The 15,060-nt window shown below is 36.5% G+C and overlaps 1 protein-coding gene across 1 annotated transcript in view; it reads left to right on the plus strand.

The window, feature by feature from the left end:
* The window catches only part of LOC106471897, a 48,945-nt gene that overhangs the window by 14,817 nt on the left and 19,068 nt on the right, over positions 1-15,060 (plus strand). Inside the window, exon 2 of the mRNA XM_022400506.1 lies at positions 7,196-8,213. Within this exon, the coding sequence (XP_022256214.1) occupies positions 7,381-8,213 (833 nt within the window). The 5' untranslated portion in view covers positions 7,196-7,380. The remainder of the gene's footprint in view (positions 1-7,195; positions 8,214-15,060) is intronic.

Consider the following 15,060-nt stretch of genomic DNA (forward strand, 5'->3'; position numbering starts at 1 on the left):
TATCGAAACCCGGATTCTAGCGTTGTAAGTCCGCAGACATTCCGCTGTGCCACTAAGGGGGGTGGGGGGGGGGGGCTCAACACAGAGGGCTGGCTCAACAATAAACTGGTAGGCCTATAACGCTATAATTCAAATACATGTCCAGTGTTTGACAAGTATCCATAAAGCACGAGGGGTGATGAACCAATAATTAGTTCTTGATGAAAACGAGGCCACCTGGTAACTTTAGCAAAAGCTGAGAAAGTTTAAAAGGAAGGGTGTAAAATTAGACGTACAGTATTTTAATAGCATCTGTTGAAGTCGTCTGATAAACCGATAATTATTACAAACACACAAAGTGACAACATTAATCTCCTGTATGGAGACTGTTTGATAACCTAGTTTATTTTTAAGTATTTAATTATAATAATACTAAATTAACTTGTTTTGTGAATAATTATAATAATTTATACATAGAAACAAAAATCGACCGCCGGCTGTGCTTTATACGCATAATCAAATGGCCTCCATTAGCCATTTACTTGTTTGTTGTCTGTTTGTTATTTGGATGTAAAAATGACACTGCAGACACTATTTTTTTTTTATTTTTTTTTACGTTTATACCGGAGCGAGTTGGACCATAAAGTCGAACTTAGATATGCCGTTTATAAAAAGTGCAATGCTGTTTATGTATTTGTGTCTGTGAAGCGTTACAGATGACTATTGATTCTTGCTTGCACGTGGCTCTTGACATGCCCACTATTGGTTTTCGATTAAAAACATACACAAAAATTTCAGTGTCTTTCAATAACACAGGCCTGCGAACTTAAACTTCATAAAGGTTGCTTCGGTTTTAATAACGGTTTCTTCATAATTCAGCTACGCAGATTTCGAAAATAATATTCATTCTCTTTTCTATCACGTAAAGATGTGCAACGGTATATCTTAAAATAGATAAGAACTTCAACGTTTAAAAAATGCGCAACGCTTTATTGTATAAAGTTAAAAGTAAAATATACAATTAAAAACTCTAAACAATTTAAAGCTCTACATCTTTCGGTGGAAAAAGAAAATCCACCATCTTCAGGATATCGGAAGAAACACAGGAAATTTCATTTTAATATAAGCAGTTGTAGGTGTATAATTTGCGTTTATACAGCGCCCTCTACAGAATAGATTTCCAAAAATACACTTGCGTGGCTCGCGGGCCTAAAGTTAAGTATATTTTTCTATCAAATAAAGTTTCCGTAATTTCGGTGCGAAGAAAAAAAAAATAGGAAGAAATCCAATCAAAACTGAAAATTTCATATCTCGACTATTTCATAATGAATTGCCTTGAAATTTGTTATGTGAAGTAAGAGTCCAGTAGAGTACATCCATTGAAAATATTTGACAGTTTGGATTACCACAGTCCGAGCTGTAAAAAGTGTTATATTGCTAAACAATCAATCCTGTTAACTACACACACACATTGTGTCCTGCAGGTTGTTTTGGCCGCACGACACACTACTACGTGTCTTGATATGTACACAGGAACGGTCATGGCAAATATTGAACAGCATAACTCCTCGAAAAACCAAGAAATTTTACATTATTTTCCTGTTTTATAACATTCACGCGAAGATTTTCAATACAAATTTAATGTATGTAGCCCTTAGAAAACCACAAGTACTTGCTTTGTAGAAATGTGAATTTTTCATAGAATGATATATGACCTAAAGTTTCTGTCCTTTTGAAAAATGTTTTATACAACTCATGATTAAATTTCATTTCTGAAAAAACAAAAAACGAACACCATTAGAGTGCTTATTGCTGCAATCTGCCTGTATTCAACACCACCTGTCGTTTGAATTAATTACGTTACCCTTTAAGTGAATGAAACATTCATTGCTCACTCCTTTCGTTATTATTTTATACTTTATATGATACTAGCTAATTTATCGCCCCCCCCCCCTTTAGTGGAACAGCGGTATGGCTGCGGACTTACAACTCTAAAAACCGGATTTCGATACCAGCACAGATAGTCCATTGTGTAGCTTTGGTACTTAATTACAAACCAACAACAACAAAAAAAAAATGTTGATGTATCTCCATGTTAAACTACATGCGCGCCAAAGTTTTTGAACATCCCTTGTTATTTCCAAACACTAAATGGGGGCTAGGTTTAGGAAATTCAAAGCAAAATAACAACCACGTTCAACGAAGGAAGCATAAACTGGCCTGAAGATGAAAGGCGGGAAACTTTCGAAAAGTCGTCGTCTTCACTGGATCTGCATAAGTAGATCGTATAGTCACCAATATCTTTCTACAAGTGCTTCCCTAATAGGCAGTACCGCCCATTTCGCAGTCAACTCAATAAGGACTCTCTGCCTAAACTATCTACTAAAGAATACCAAAAATCGGTTTTCGATACCTGCAGTGGGCAAAGCAGATAACTATTTGTGTAGCTTTGTGTTTAACAAAAACAATCCGTCAAGCTCAAACATATTGTTGTAAACATTGTAGCAAGGACTGTAGTTAAATATATAGATGTTGTTTTCTACTTAAATAGATAAACGTGTTGGTGCTGGCTTCATTTTATTAACATAACAGTAATTCGATGTGTGGTGTTCATTATATACAGGGTTATAGCTTTGTTCAATGAATTTCAGCTCCCTAGCTATGAAAGTTTTCCAGCTTCACTGGCCTCAAATGCTGTTGACCAGCTGTCTTTCCTCTAGCCTATCAGTTCATAATTAGGTACGGCTATGCACAGATAACCCTCTTGTATCTTTGCATAAAAATGTTAAAGTCAAATTAGCAAAGAAGGTCAGGCGTAGTGGATGAAGGAGTCCAAGGCACGAGACGTGATGCTGCCATCCTCCAGTGGGTAATCAGTAAGTTTTCGAACTCATAGTGCTGCCATCTGATGGACAAAATGCATATAGATCGTATATAGACAGCTATACCCGAACCCGAAGTTTATTGACCTGATATCTATATCCTCGTGAAGTGCCTTTCAGGTTAAAAATATCAATTCCAATTCTTTATTTGAAATGGTGTTATAGTAAGTGATTTTATCTGGTGTCTCTTATACTAAGAAACGTTATATTATCGCTAAGACATTTTGAAATTTGATCAAAATGATCCTGAAAAGCCCTCATTTTAATCCTTTTGTTAGCTGTTTAAAATTCCCGGCTTCAAACGTAAATTTTTGAAGACACGAGCACAGGGGTCGGCAACCTGATTTGTTCGGCTTTCGGGCTATCTGCTGATCTTAGCGTTGTAAATCCGAAGACTCACCGCTGTCCCACATTTTTTTTTTTTTTAGGTTAGACCGTTAGGACGTATTGCGGCTCTTTCTCGAAATGTTTTTGTCTAAAAAAAAAAATTGGCTTTTCTTCTATGAAGGGTTGCCGACCCCTGCAGTAGCAAATGGTTACTAGTTACTTTCAGAGAATTATTTACCTGTCTGCGGAGTAACGTCACTCGGTCTTGGTTATTATCAAAGAACTATTTACCTGTCTGCGGAGTAACATCAATTGACCTTGGTTCTTATCAAATAACTATTTACCCAGATTGATGTGTGCGGAGTAATATCACTCAACCTTGGTTTTTTTTTTTATGAAAAAACTATTTACCCAGATTGATGTCTGCGGAGTGATATCACTCGATCCCTTGGTTATTATTAAATGACTCTTTATCCAGATTGATGTTTCCATTTATTCTTGTGACGAAAGAGAACACGAGCTAACTATAAGGAGAAAAAAACACGTATTATACCGACATACAGGCAGATTTCCAGCTCCCTATCCTCGGCCTGGATATGCTATCACGGTTGTTTAGAGTGATGATACACAGTTCAAATTGTATCTCAAAAAAACAGGCTTGACACCTGCAAATTAAGCTCTCGTATTTAAATGATAACGACTCGCATTTTTAGTATAATAACAAAACCTTCTGATTCACGCTCAGGCTTGGTTGAAATACTTTAATATATAAAGACTTCTTGACCCGAAATGTTTCCTAGTTTGAACTACATCTCAGGGTTGAATGTTTACTGGCGATTATATTCAAACATTATGTAACGAACTGACCTGTGACCTTTTGTATTTATATAAAAATGAATCAAAGATTAATGGTTTGACTTGCTACCTGTTTCACAAGTTGCTTGAGTTTGAGTCAAGCTTCGTTTCATTTCCAATGGTGTATTTTACGACCACATTACCGTAAGAAGCAACGTTTGAGTGGTCAAGCCATTGCCACAGCTAAACGATGTGTGTGTGTGAAAATCAATCTCTCGGCAGAAACATTTTGAAAATTTAATGCCATGAGACTGACTTGCGCCATTTTAATTACAAATACTGTATATATACACACACACACACAACATTATGTACAGAATTAAAAGAAGCAACCGGTTTATTGTCAAACTGGCTGGCTTGAATTCCATATTTTTTTCTACAATTTCGAAGTAACCGGAAACTTTCAACTTCTGACTTTTGACCTTTCGTTAATTTCAAATTCTTGTTTGTGGCCTCGCTAGAAACATCAGGAGATATGTACAGCTTCATGGAATTGGATTTTTGAGTTGGTGAGTTTTATTTTATAACCATGCACAGCTTCATGGAATTGGATTTTTGAGTTGGTGAGTTTTTATTTTATAACCATGTACAGCTTCATAGAATTGGATTTTTGAGTTGGTGAGTTTTTATTTTATAACCATGTACAGCTTCATGGAATTGGATTTTTGAGTTGGTGAGTTTTTATTTTATAACCATGGCCTCCACTATATAAACGAAGGCCTTTCTCCTCAGTAGTTTGGAGTGAAATAGTTCCTTACTGACTTAAACTCTTCGCTGTGCCAGTTATTCTGCCTCCAAGAATGACACTGTATGTTCCCTCCTTCCATATAAGTTGCCATCGAACTCTGCATTGTTTATCAATCTTGCTTTTACTTCTTACTTGGAAAATATTGTATACATACCTCCAACAATAAGCGACCCCTAGCAACATTGAAATGTTTAGTAATCTGGAATTTATATATATATATATAGGTGATAAACATGTCACCCCTTTTACCGATAGCACACAACTTTAATGGTACACCAATGTATTCATTGTCATGAAATGTCATTAATCGTCTGTACATAACGCTTGTCAATTTAATTATTTAGACATGCCAGATATACAGTTATACAATTTTTATGAACAGCAGAGTTTACAGGGGCAGAGAAATGTTCGTGGGAACCCCTTCTTTCAGAAGGTAAGACCAGACCAGACTTCCAGGTTCTGCCTTGTGCTAGTTCTGCCTCTGCGTGTTGTGGTATTCCCTCTTTGAAAAATATTCAAATTTGGTGTGAAACAGTTAGTTTTAAACTTTCCCAATATTTTCTTAGTTGAAATTGTTTAGGTCAGTAATAACTGTCCAATTGTTTCGAAAACATTTGTTCTACACAAATATAACAATGATAGAATATTTTTCACTACTTAAATGACATTATGTATTCAAGCGGTACTGCTATGTTTTTCTTTGATCAAACACTGTCCCTCGGTGCCTCAGCAGTAAGTTTTAGGGCTTATAACGCTAAAATTAGGGGTTCAATCCCAATGTCGGGTACAGCACAGATAGCCCATCGTGTAAAAAAGAATAATTTTGTGATAAGTGTTGTATTTGTTTGTGTGTTGTCAAGCGCAAAGCTACGGGTATCGAAACCCGGTTTTTAATGTTACAAGTTTCAGACTAGTAAATGATTCAACTAAGTTTTCAACATTTTTAAATCACATAAAACACAATATCTTAACCCTTAAATCACTGGCTTCTTTTTTAGTTCATCACCGGCTGGGGGCCCACAAATATTGAGGAGATTTGTTTTTGTCTTTTAACAACAGTGTACAAAACTGACCAAGAAATAGGTAAATCACTCGTTTGAAATGTTTAGATGAAATCCATCCGCAGTGTAAACTATCAACATTGGTACACCATTGTTATTCGATAAATGGTTGAATTCTTGCAGTATGTCCTTTATACCCATTCTTTCACCATTTTCGTGTAAGTTTACGGATTTACAACCCTAAGATCCGAGGTTCGATTCCCGCGGTGGACACAGCAAACTACCTAACGTGGCTTTGCTCTCCAACAAACAAACAAATGATTATTTTCAATACAGCGTGCTACTGTATTAAGATGTTTGATTGGTTGGTGTTTGCGTGTGCTACTGTATTAAGATGTTTGATTGGTTGGTGTTTGCGTGTACTACTGTATTAAGATGTTTGATTGGTTGGTGTTTGCGTGTGGTACTGTATTAACATGTTTGATTGGTTGGTGTTTGCGTGTGGTACTGTATTAGCATGTTTGATTGGTTGGTGTTTGCGTGTGGTACTGTATTAAGATGTTTAATTGGTTGGTGTTTGCGTGTGGTACTGTATTAACATGTTTGATTGGTTGGTGTTTGCGTGTACTACTATATTAACATGTTTGATTGGTTGGTGTTTGCGTGTACTACTGTATTAACATGTTTGATTGGTTGGTGTTTGCGTGTGCTACTGTATTAAGATGATTTTATATATATTTCTAATTTAGTATTGTATTACATTGTTAATACTATTAATGCTAAGGGCTTTCTACCATATCCACATCTGGACATGAACAATAGGTGGCAATATGACTTGGGATGATATATGTTTGACCACCTGTATTTGTCTGTTGTATGTCTGCTGTTTCGTTTGTTGTTGTTGTTGTTTAGTCAGTAATTATATGACAGGATATTCCCGGCATGTTTTGGATTATATTGCTACAGTTTCTAGTTTTCTACAACTGGCAATAATTGATTTTCGTTCTTTTCTTTCCGGAACCGCGATGATTTCGTGTTTCATTACTTGTACAAGTATATATATATATAGTCGTATGGTCTCACTGAGGGCTGCTTCTAAAGGGAGGTCTCAAACGAGACGAAGTTTAAAATGAGCTTCCTATGAAGACAACGGAATAAGGTCTCTCAGGTCAATAACGAAATGTTTTCAACTACATCAATTTGTAACGGAGAAACGAATTATGTTTCGTTGTATGCTAAATAGGTGATCATATGTTTGTTTATTTCCCTGTTTGTGTGTCATACGTGTCTTATTTTTAAGATATTGTAAATTATATTTATTGGACAATTGCCATTAAACGTTGTATGTTTGCATTGAATGCATCCGGATATAAGGTTTCTTCCATGTGTGTTTTTTTTTTCAGATTTCTTTAGAAGGATGTACATATTGATGTATTGTGTTTGCTGAAAGGTCATGACATTTTATAAAGCTCGGAATTCTTAGAAGAACAGTTGGATATAACGATTACGGGATACTGGAAGAAAAACGCCAATATTGCATAATTTGAGGAGTCTTTTTATGAGTGCTTTAGCTAAATCAATGTGAAGAATGCAGCAAAAGACGAGAGTCATGTCTAGACAAGGTCCACTACCATTGTCTAGAGTCATGTCTAGACAAGTTCCACTACCATTGTCTAGAGTCATGTCTAGACAAGTTCCACTACCATTGTCTAGAGTCATGTCTAGACAAGTTCCACTACCATTGTCCAAGTGGGATCTGCGATTCGAAACTGGACTTCTATTGCGGCTATTTGCTTTACTATGCTCAGTAATCACGGTAACCACCTTGAATAGCCAAGAAAATGAATTTCAAGGATGCGACCATTGGTTAACAGCCCCCAGTGGGGTGATCTCCACACCGAATTTTCCGAAACCTTATCCTATCCCTATCAAGTGTCAGTGGGTTATTGAAGCCCCACAAGGCAAGGGTATTGCCATATATTTCACACAGTTCTATATGAGAGAAGGCGTGCGCATCTCGGAGTATGACTATTACGATAACTCGATTACGCTCTCCAAAATGGACTCGGGCATCGTCAGTTCGGACGCAGAACCAACTCTGTATATTGGCCTCAAAAGCTTCCTGGTACTGGACTTTAACGTCGAGGAGCGAGACAATGTCCACATGCGTGTCATGGACTTCTTTCTTGATGTTTATGGATTTAATATTACGTATGAAATAATCGACAAGCAAGAGAAACGACGAAAAGATCGCTGCATTCAAAATCATTGCTCCTTCAACGGGGTGTGTCACGCGTCAATCAACTACAGAAAATACACCTGCAAGTGTTTTGAGCCTTACTACGGTGACGAGTGTGAGTATTCACCGATGTGTGGGCCCAGTTCTAATGACTCAATGTGCTCTAATGGGGGAAACTGTAGGTAAGTGTTTTAATCAGTGTACGTTAGTTTGTTATGAGGGCGTTTAGTCTTAGTAAAAACATAGATCTTGAAAACAGCAATAAATCCATAGTTCAAATGTGTAACCGTAACTTAATAACACCAGAGTTAGATTATTTTAGCAATTTGGTAAAAGTAATTGTGTTTATCGTACAAGTCTAGCTTGAATAGTGTGGTTTTGTTAAGTTGAGTTTTACTTGTTTGTTGTTTTTATGACAAAACTACAGCGTAGAGTAAAATAATGATGTTCCATGTTTGTTAACAAGCATTAAAAATGATCCCACGTCTTTGGCTCCCTGATGTTTCAGTGGTGAGTCCGAGGATTTATAACGCTAAAAATTGGGTTTTGATCCCCGCAATAGGTAGATCACAGGTAGCCCGCCGTATGGCATTGTGCTTAACGAAAACAAACCTGTATGTTTGAGTAATATAAACCGTTAAAGTAAAATTATGAAACCACGTTTATCAAAAATTGTTTGAAATACCTGTTCCAAATAATAATTGATTGAGGAAAGACATTCGCTTGTTGTGTTTGATTGTTTTGTTTTTGTTTTTTGTTTTAGAACAAAGCCACATTGGGCTAGCTACCATGTCCACTGTGGGGAGTCGAACCCTAGATTTTAGCGTTATAACTCCATAGACATACCGCTGTCCCACCGGGTTACTGCTTGTTGTGTCAACTGTCAAATAAATACTTAAAAATATCTTATAAAACATTGTTTACTTTATAAACATCATTGTAAGTTTGCACTGTTCTCGTGCCAATAAATATTCGTTTGTGTGATTTTTATCACGCGTTAGGCCTATTCGTTTCAATAATATGTCTTCTATTGTAAGACTAAAAACAAAAAAACTCCTGTCAGTTTTACTGCAGACTTTTGTATTTATTTCTGAATAATCTCAAAACTCGAATTTTGACATCAGAAGAAATAAGAAGAAACGAATAACATTCTTATCAGAATTGTAAATGCACTATAAAGGTGAAACACGTAACAGTTTAGGTTAATTTAGTCAACACTGCAAAACAATAGATGCTTCGGAACAAGACAAAGTGAAACTAAGATACAACTTACAATAACCAACTTACTGTTTGTTTGTTTTATAGCAAAGCCACATTTGGCTATCTGCTGTGTCTACCGCGGGGGGAATCGAACCCCGGATTTTAACGTTGTAAGCCCGCAGACTTACCGCTGACCCACCGGGGGACCCAATTTACTTTCATTACCGTGTTTCTTGATAGTTTTTGTCTCGTTGTTTTAATTAGAGCTACTCATTATAATGTTTCGGTGTTGACGTCAAAACCGAAGCCCTGCATGTTGCAGGATATGTTAACATAAGTTCATTCAGCCTGGCCTTTAACGTATTTATGTTGTCTAACTGAAACTACCAATAACACCAGAATTGTTTATTTTAGACTTTGCTTTTATTTCCCTTTTTTAAGCTCTTTAATGTAATTTGTTCTCTGTAAGTTGCCCTCAGCGCCCCTTTAATAGGAAGTGTATTTGTTGAACCCCTGATATCTTCATGTTACATTATACGGCTAAGTTTATAATTTTTCTTTCTCTCTTAGTTTCACTTTCATTGTCTCTTCATTAAACAATGCCCGGCATGGCCAGGTGGTTAGGGCGCTTGATTTGCAATCTGAGGGTCGCAGGTTTGAATTCCCATCCCACTAAACATGCTCGCCGTGGGGACATTTATTATGTGACGGTCAATCCCACTATTCGTTGGTTAAAATAGTAGCTTAAGTGTTGGCGGTTGGTGGTGATGACTAGTTGCCTTTCACTGCTAAGTTAGGGACGGCTGACGCAGATATCCCATGCAATCGATAAACAATGTACGTATAGAATTACTGTAAGCGTCTTAGAAGAATTTCTTAACTTCCTCGTGATTTTTCTTTTGAATTCATTATAAAATAAATAATGCAACAAATATTTGTATTTACTTTTTCATTTAAATAGCGCTTAGATTTATATTAGTTAAAGTAAATTTCTCAGGAAATGATCCTTACATATTTTTCAGCTTGAACACGTTTAAATTAGATTTTTGTCTCAGCTGTTATATATATATAAGGCAAATTAAATTAACGTTAAAATCTGTGTAATATAAGTTTTAGTTTAGTTCAAGTTTATTTGTTTTTATTATATGATGGACTGTTTTAAGCACATTTAACAAAATATTGTGTAGGATTTACGATATATTCAAACACGAAATGCGTTTGATCTTTGTCAGATCTGAAATGAATTTGAAGGGAATACAAAACACACAGTAGTTGTTGAAAACTTGTAGGAAGTAGAACAAACATTATATCACAATCTAAATGAAATTTTGCTCTATAATTCATTTCTCATAACATCCATCGAATTTGGGAAAATCTATACGGTAGAAACTCACTCTAAGGCCCGGCATGGCCAGGTGGTTAGGGCGCTCGACTCGCAATCTGAGGGTCGCGGGTTCGACTCCCCGTCACACCAAACATGCTCGTCCTTTCAGCCGTGGGGGGTTATAATGTGCGGTTAATCCCACTATTCGTTGGTAAAAGAGTAGACCAAGAGTTGGCGGTGGGTGGTGATGACTAGCTGCCTTCCCTGCTAAATTAGGGACGGCTAACGCAGATAGCCCTCGTGTAGCTTTGCGCGAAATTCATAACAAACTCACTGTAAGCTTACAGATTGGACCTTTTGCCATAAAGAAATGAATAAGTAGAAATAATTATTTAATAATCCATAACCTAGGGATACTAACAAAAAAAAACAAAACAACAACGTTGATTGTTAAGCAACTTACTTAATGCCAATGAGCAACATATTGGAACATGTTGACTGTTACGTCAAACTTATAAAATATAAATATAACTCTAAAAGATGTATCAAGCATAATTAAATCCTTAGATACCCCACCACCAGAGGGCAATAGCTGCATTGAATGCCTACAATCATTAAGACTTTTTTTTTTTTTACATTTTTTATCACATTCCTTTACATGGTTAAGTTTATCTCGCTACACGTGTACGCTGCGCGAAATGGAAATAATTTAAATTGCTTCTATCTTTGTCGAGGGGAGGAAAAAGGAAATTCCTATGTTATTGTGCTCCATTTTATGGTTTAATTTATCAAAGCAGGTTTTGAGCTTGAATTTGACACGGGGAACCATTATATATATAAATAGCATTACAAATTTTTTTTTAGGGGCTCATAAATATTGTCGAGAGTTAAATACTAGGCCCCCTATCAAAAATCTCTATTGAACCTAGGGTAGTAACATGGAAAATATGTCAAAACTTTAGCTGTTCTTTAACTCGTGACCGTGTTACAAAATCTTAAATTCTGCACGTAAATGTAACGTTTTAAAAACAGCATATTAATCTACGTCCATATAACGATCTTAAATATCGGCTGTTTGGACGAGAAGATTTCCACTGAAGCCTGCATGAAGGCGGATATATCAAGCTGGTGTGTACAACAGCTGTTACACAATGATTATATGACTGGTTTTCTTACTGTCTGGGTTTCTTTTTGTGAATCAGCTCTGTCTAATCTGTCTCACTGAATCTGACCGACTTCACAGATTGTATAGTACAAAGAGAAGGTGCATCCATACTTTTAGAGCATCATAAAATTAGTCAAGACCATCAAACCTACGTTTCGCTTTCATTAACCATACTTTAGAATCGATTTAATTAACTTTTAAACCTAAGCCTTATTTATAGCACTTCAACCATCAAACCTACGTTTCGCTTTCATTAACCATACTTTAGAATCGATTTAATTAACTTTTAAACCTAAGCCTTATTTATAGCACTTCAACCATCAAACCTACGTTTCGCTTTAATCAACCATACTTTAGAATCCATTTAATTAACTTTTAAACCTAAGCCTTATTTATAGCACTTCAACCATCAAACCTACGTTTCGCTTTAATCAACCATGCTTTAGAATCGATTTAATTAACTTTTAAACCTAAGCCTTATTTATAGCACTTCAACCATCAAACCTACGATTCGCTTTAATCAACCATACTTTAGAATCGATTTAATTAACTTTTAAACCTAAGCCTTATTTATAGCACTTCAACCAGCGTATCATGATATTCATTGACTTAGTCTTCTACTAATCCATAAATCACAGCATGATTATCGTGTATCCTTAAGCTTGTTAGTGTTATTTACTTTCTTGTACAATAAATTTTCAACATGCGCATCAGTGCTGACACCTAGTGATTTTGATTGCCTGACAGTTGGGCTTAAGCGGAATTATGTCATCATTGGTGACTTTTTGTTGTGTATCTAGAAATTATATGTATCATACTTTTATTATAATTCACATTATTGTATGAATTACAACTTTGATAAAAAAAATTAACTTCGACTTAAACCTATATAATTCGGTCTCTAACACTACTAATAGATCAATGTTTTTTTTGGTTTTTTGTTATTAAAATCTAATCTGTTATAATATATATTTTGTAATTATTTAGGCTAAGCCTAAATCTTGTGTCACACCAGTTTTTCATATGTATTTAAATGAAGTTGTTCTCATTGAGTATTTTTAGCCGCGGCATAACGGCTCATAGAATGGCTCTGAGTTTTTCAAGTACAAACTTTTAGCTCATAGCTCCGTCATCTCTTGGCCGATATGAGATCTAATTACAGTTTTGGACTCAGGAGGTCAAACCTTTTCGGTTGATCTATTTAACCACGCCTAAGGTCTCGTAGATTAATTTACTCTAGCCTTGTCTAAAAGGTTGGTAACGATCCTGATGAGTAATAAAATAGAATCGGATATACGCGCGCCCAACGTTTGGTATTGCTAGCACACAAAAATATAGCTAATAAAAAGGGGAAAAAAAGTATCAATTTAGTCTAATTCTGCCTAAAAGAATTTCAAGTGCCGCGGCTATTGAGGCTTCCCTCTTGTTAATAGTTATTTTGTGTCCATACCATCTGATAGTTATTGAATGGGGTGCATCAAGGTGTTCGACTATGTATACACAATGCCCCCACTGACTCATCGGTAAGTCTGCAGGCTTACGACGTTAAAGTTCGGATTTCGATGACCGTGGTGGGCAGAGCACCGACAGCCCACTGTGCAGCTATCTGTCTGACCACTCGCTGGGGTCCATTTACAAATTATTTTGAATTGACGCTTGTGTGTGAATAAAAACGAGACTGGGCGACTGACGTCTTGAATACTTCGTTCACAATGGGCTATCTGTGCTATGCCCACCACGGGTATCGAAACACGGGTTCTAGCGTTGTAAGTCTGCAGACATACCGCTGTGCCACTAGGGGGCAGTAAGCATGGTAGAAAACTGTTAATTCTCTTGACAGGGAGAAGTGACGTGAAACAAAAATTCAGCGGCATATTTGTAATTTTTCAAACTCTCCAGAACTACGCATGCGCCAAGACAAATGTTTCGGGTGGGAGGACTATTTGATGGATATAGTCGTAATAATCTTATGATTTATTTATTTACTTTTTTGAGCGAGAATAAATAAAGGTTTCAAACAAGCACCTTTTAATTTATTTGTATTTTATTTCTTGTCAACTCCCCCGCTCCCCCGGTGGCTCAGAAGCAAGCTTAAGGGTTTATAACTCTAAAGTTCAAAGTTCGATCTCTGCCGGAGCCGGAACGCAGTCAGCCCATCAAGCAGCTTTGTTACCTAAAACACTCTTTAGGTCTAATGAGAATTCGTGGTTTTAGTCAAGCAGACATCACAGTGAAATTCTAAGATCCTTGAATCAACAGCAAAAAATAATATGTTATAACATCCATTGCCGACTAGGCCTTTCGTACAGTTCCAGGGCTCACCAGGCCAGCCGGGTACGGTAGACACAGTAGTGGGCTAGGGGCTAGTTATATCGTCAAAATAAGGTATAGAGAGTTTTAAAACTTTTTACACACTGCTAAGAAAAACTGACTGTTAAAATTGTTTGTTTGCTGTATCTTTTAAAGTATACTCTTAACTTTTATGGAATAGAGAACGAATTTATGTTCTTGTTTTATTCTAAAATAAAAAGGTGAAATGTCTGAAAAAAAATGAGTACTTGTTGATATTTATAGACTTATTTCATATTAGAAAATCTCAAAACAATTCTGACTTTAGAGATGAAGTCATTGGAATATAATGAAATTTTGTGGAATCCTAAAATTGTGCCAAGAACTCATCTGCCCCCCGCCCCTCCCCGCGCTTGTATGAACGCGCCTTTTTTATTCATATCATATTCAGTATTTTCAGACATTTTGAAAAGTTAATACTGAAAAATCGACTCAACCCATATCATAACCCTTGCCCAGTGGTTGCCCCCCCCCCCGGTGGGACAGCGATAAGTCTTCGGATTTGCTATGCTGAAATCAGGGATTTGATTACCCTCGGTGGACACATCATAGAGCCCGATGTTGCTTTGCTATAAGAAAACACACTTTCATGGCATGGCCTGGTGGTTAGGGCACTTGACTCGCAATCTGAGAATCGCAGGTTCGAATCCCTCTCCCGAAAATATTCGCACTTTCAGCCATGGAGACGTTGTAATGTGACAATCCCACTATTCCTTGATAAAGAATGGTCCAAGAATTGGTGATGGGTTGTGTTGACTAGCTGCCATTCCTCTAGCCCTCGAGTAGCTTTGCGTGAAATTCAAAACAAACAAACAAACTTAGCGTGACAAATATTGGAATCAGGTTATCAGTTTGGAATTAAAGATGGCCGTACGAATGACAAGAAAAGGAAAACATTTTATGCATATGAACTCATTTATTTTTCAAATGTGTTCGTTTAACACATATATTTTGGAAGACAAGTGAAGTTTCATTAAATATCCATCGTTCA

The sequence above is a fragment of the Limulus polyphemus genome, unplaced genomic scaffold (genome assembly GCF_000517525.1).
Source record: "Limulus polyphemus unplaced genomic scaffold, Limulus_polyphemus-2.1.2 Scaffold4949, whole genome shotgun sequence".
NCBI lineage: Eukaryota > Metazoa > Arthropoda > Merostomata > Xiphosura > Limulidae > Limulus > Limulus polyphemus.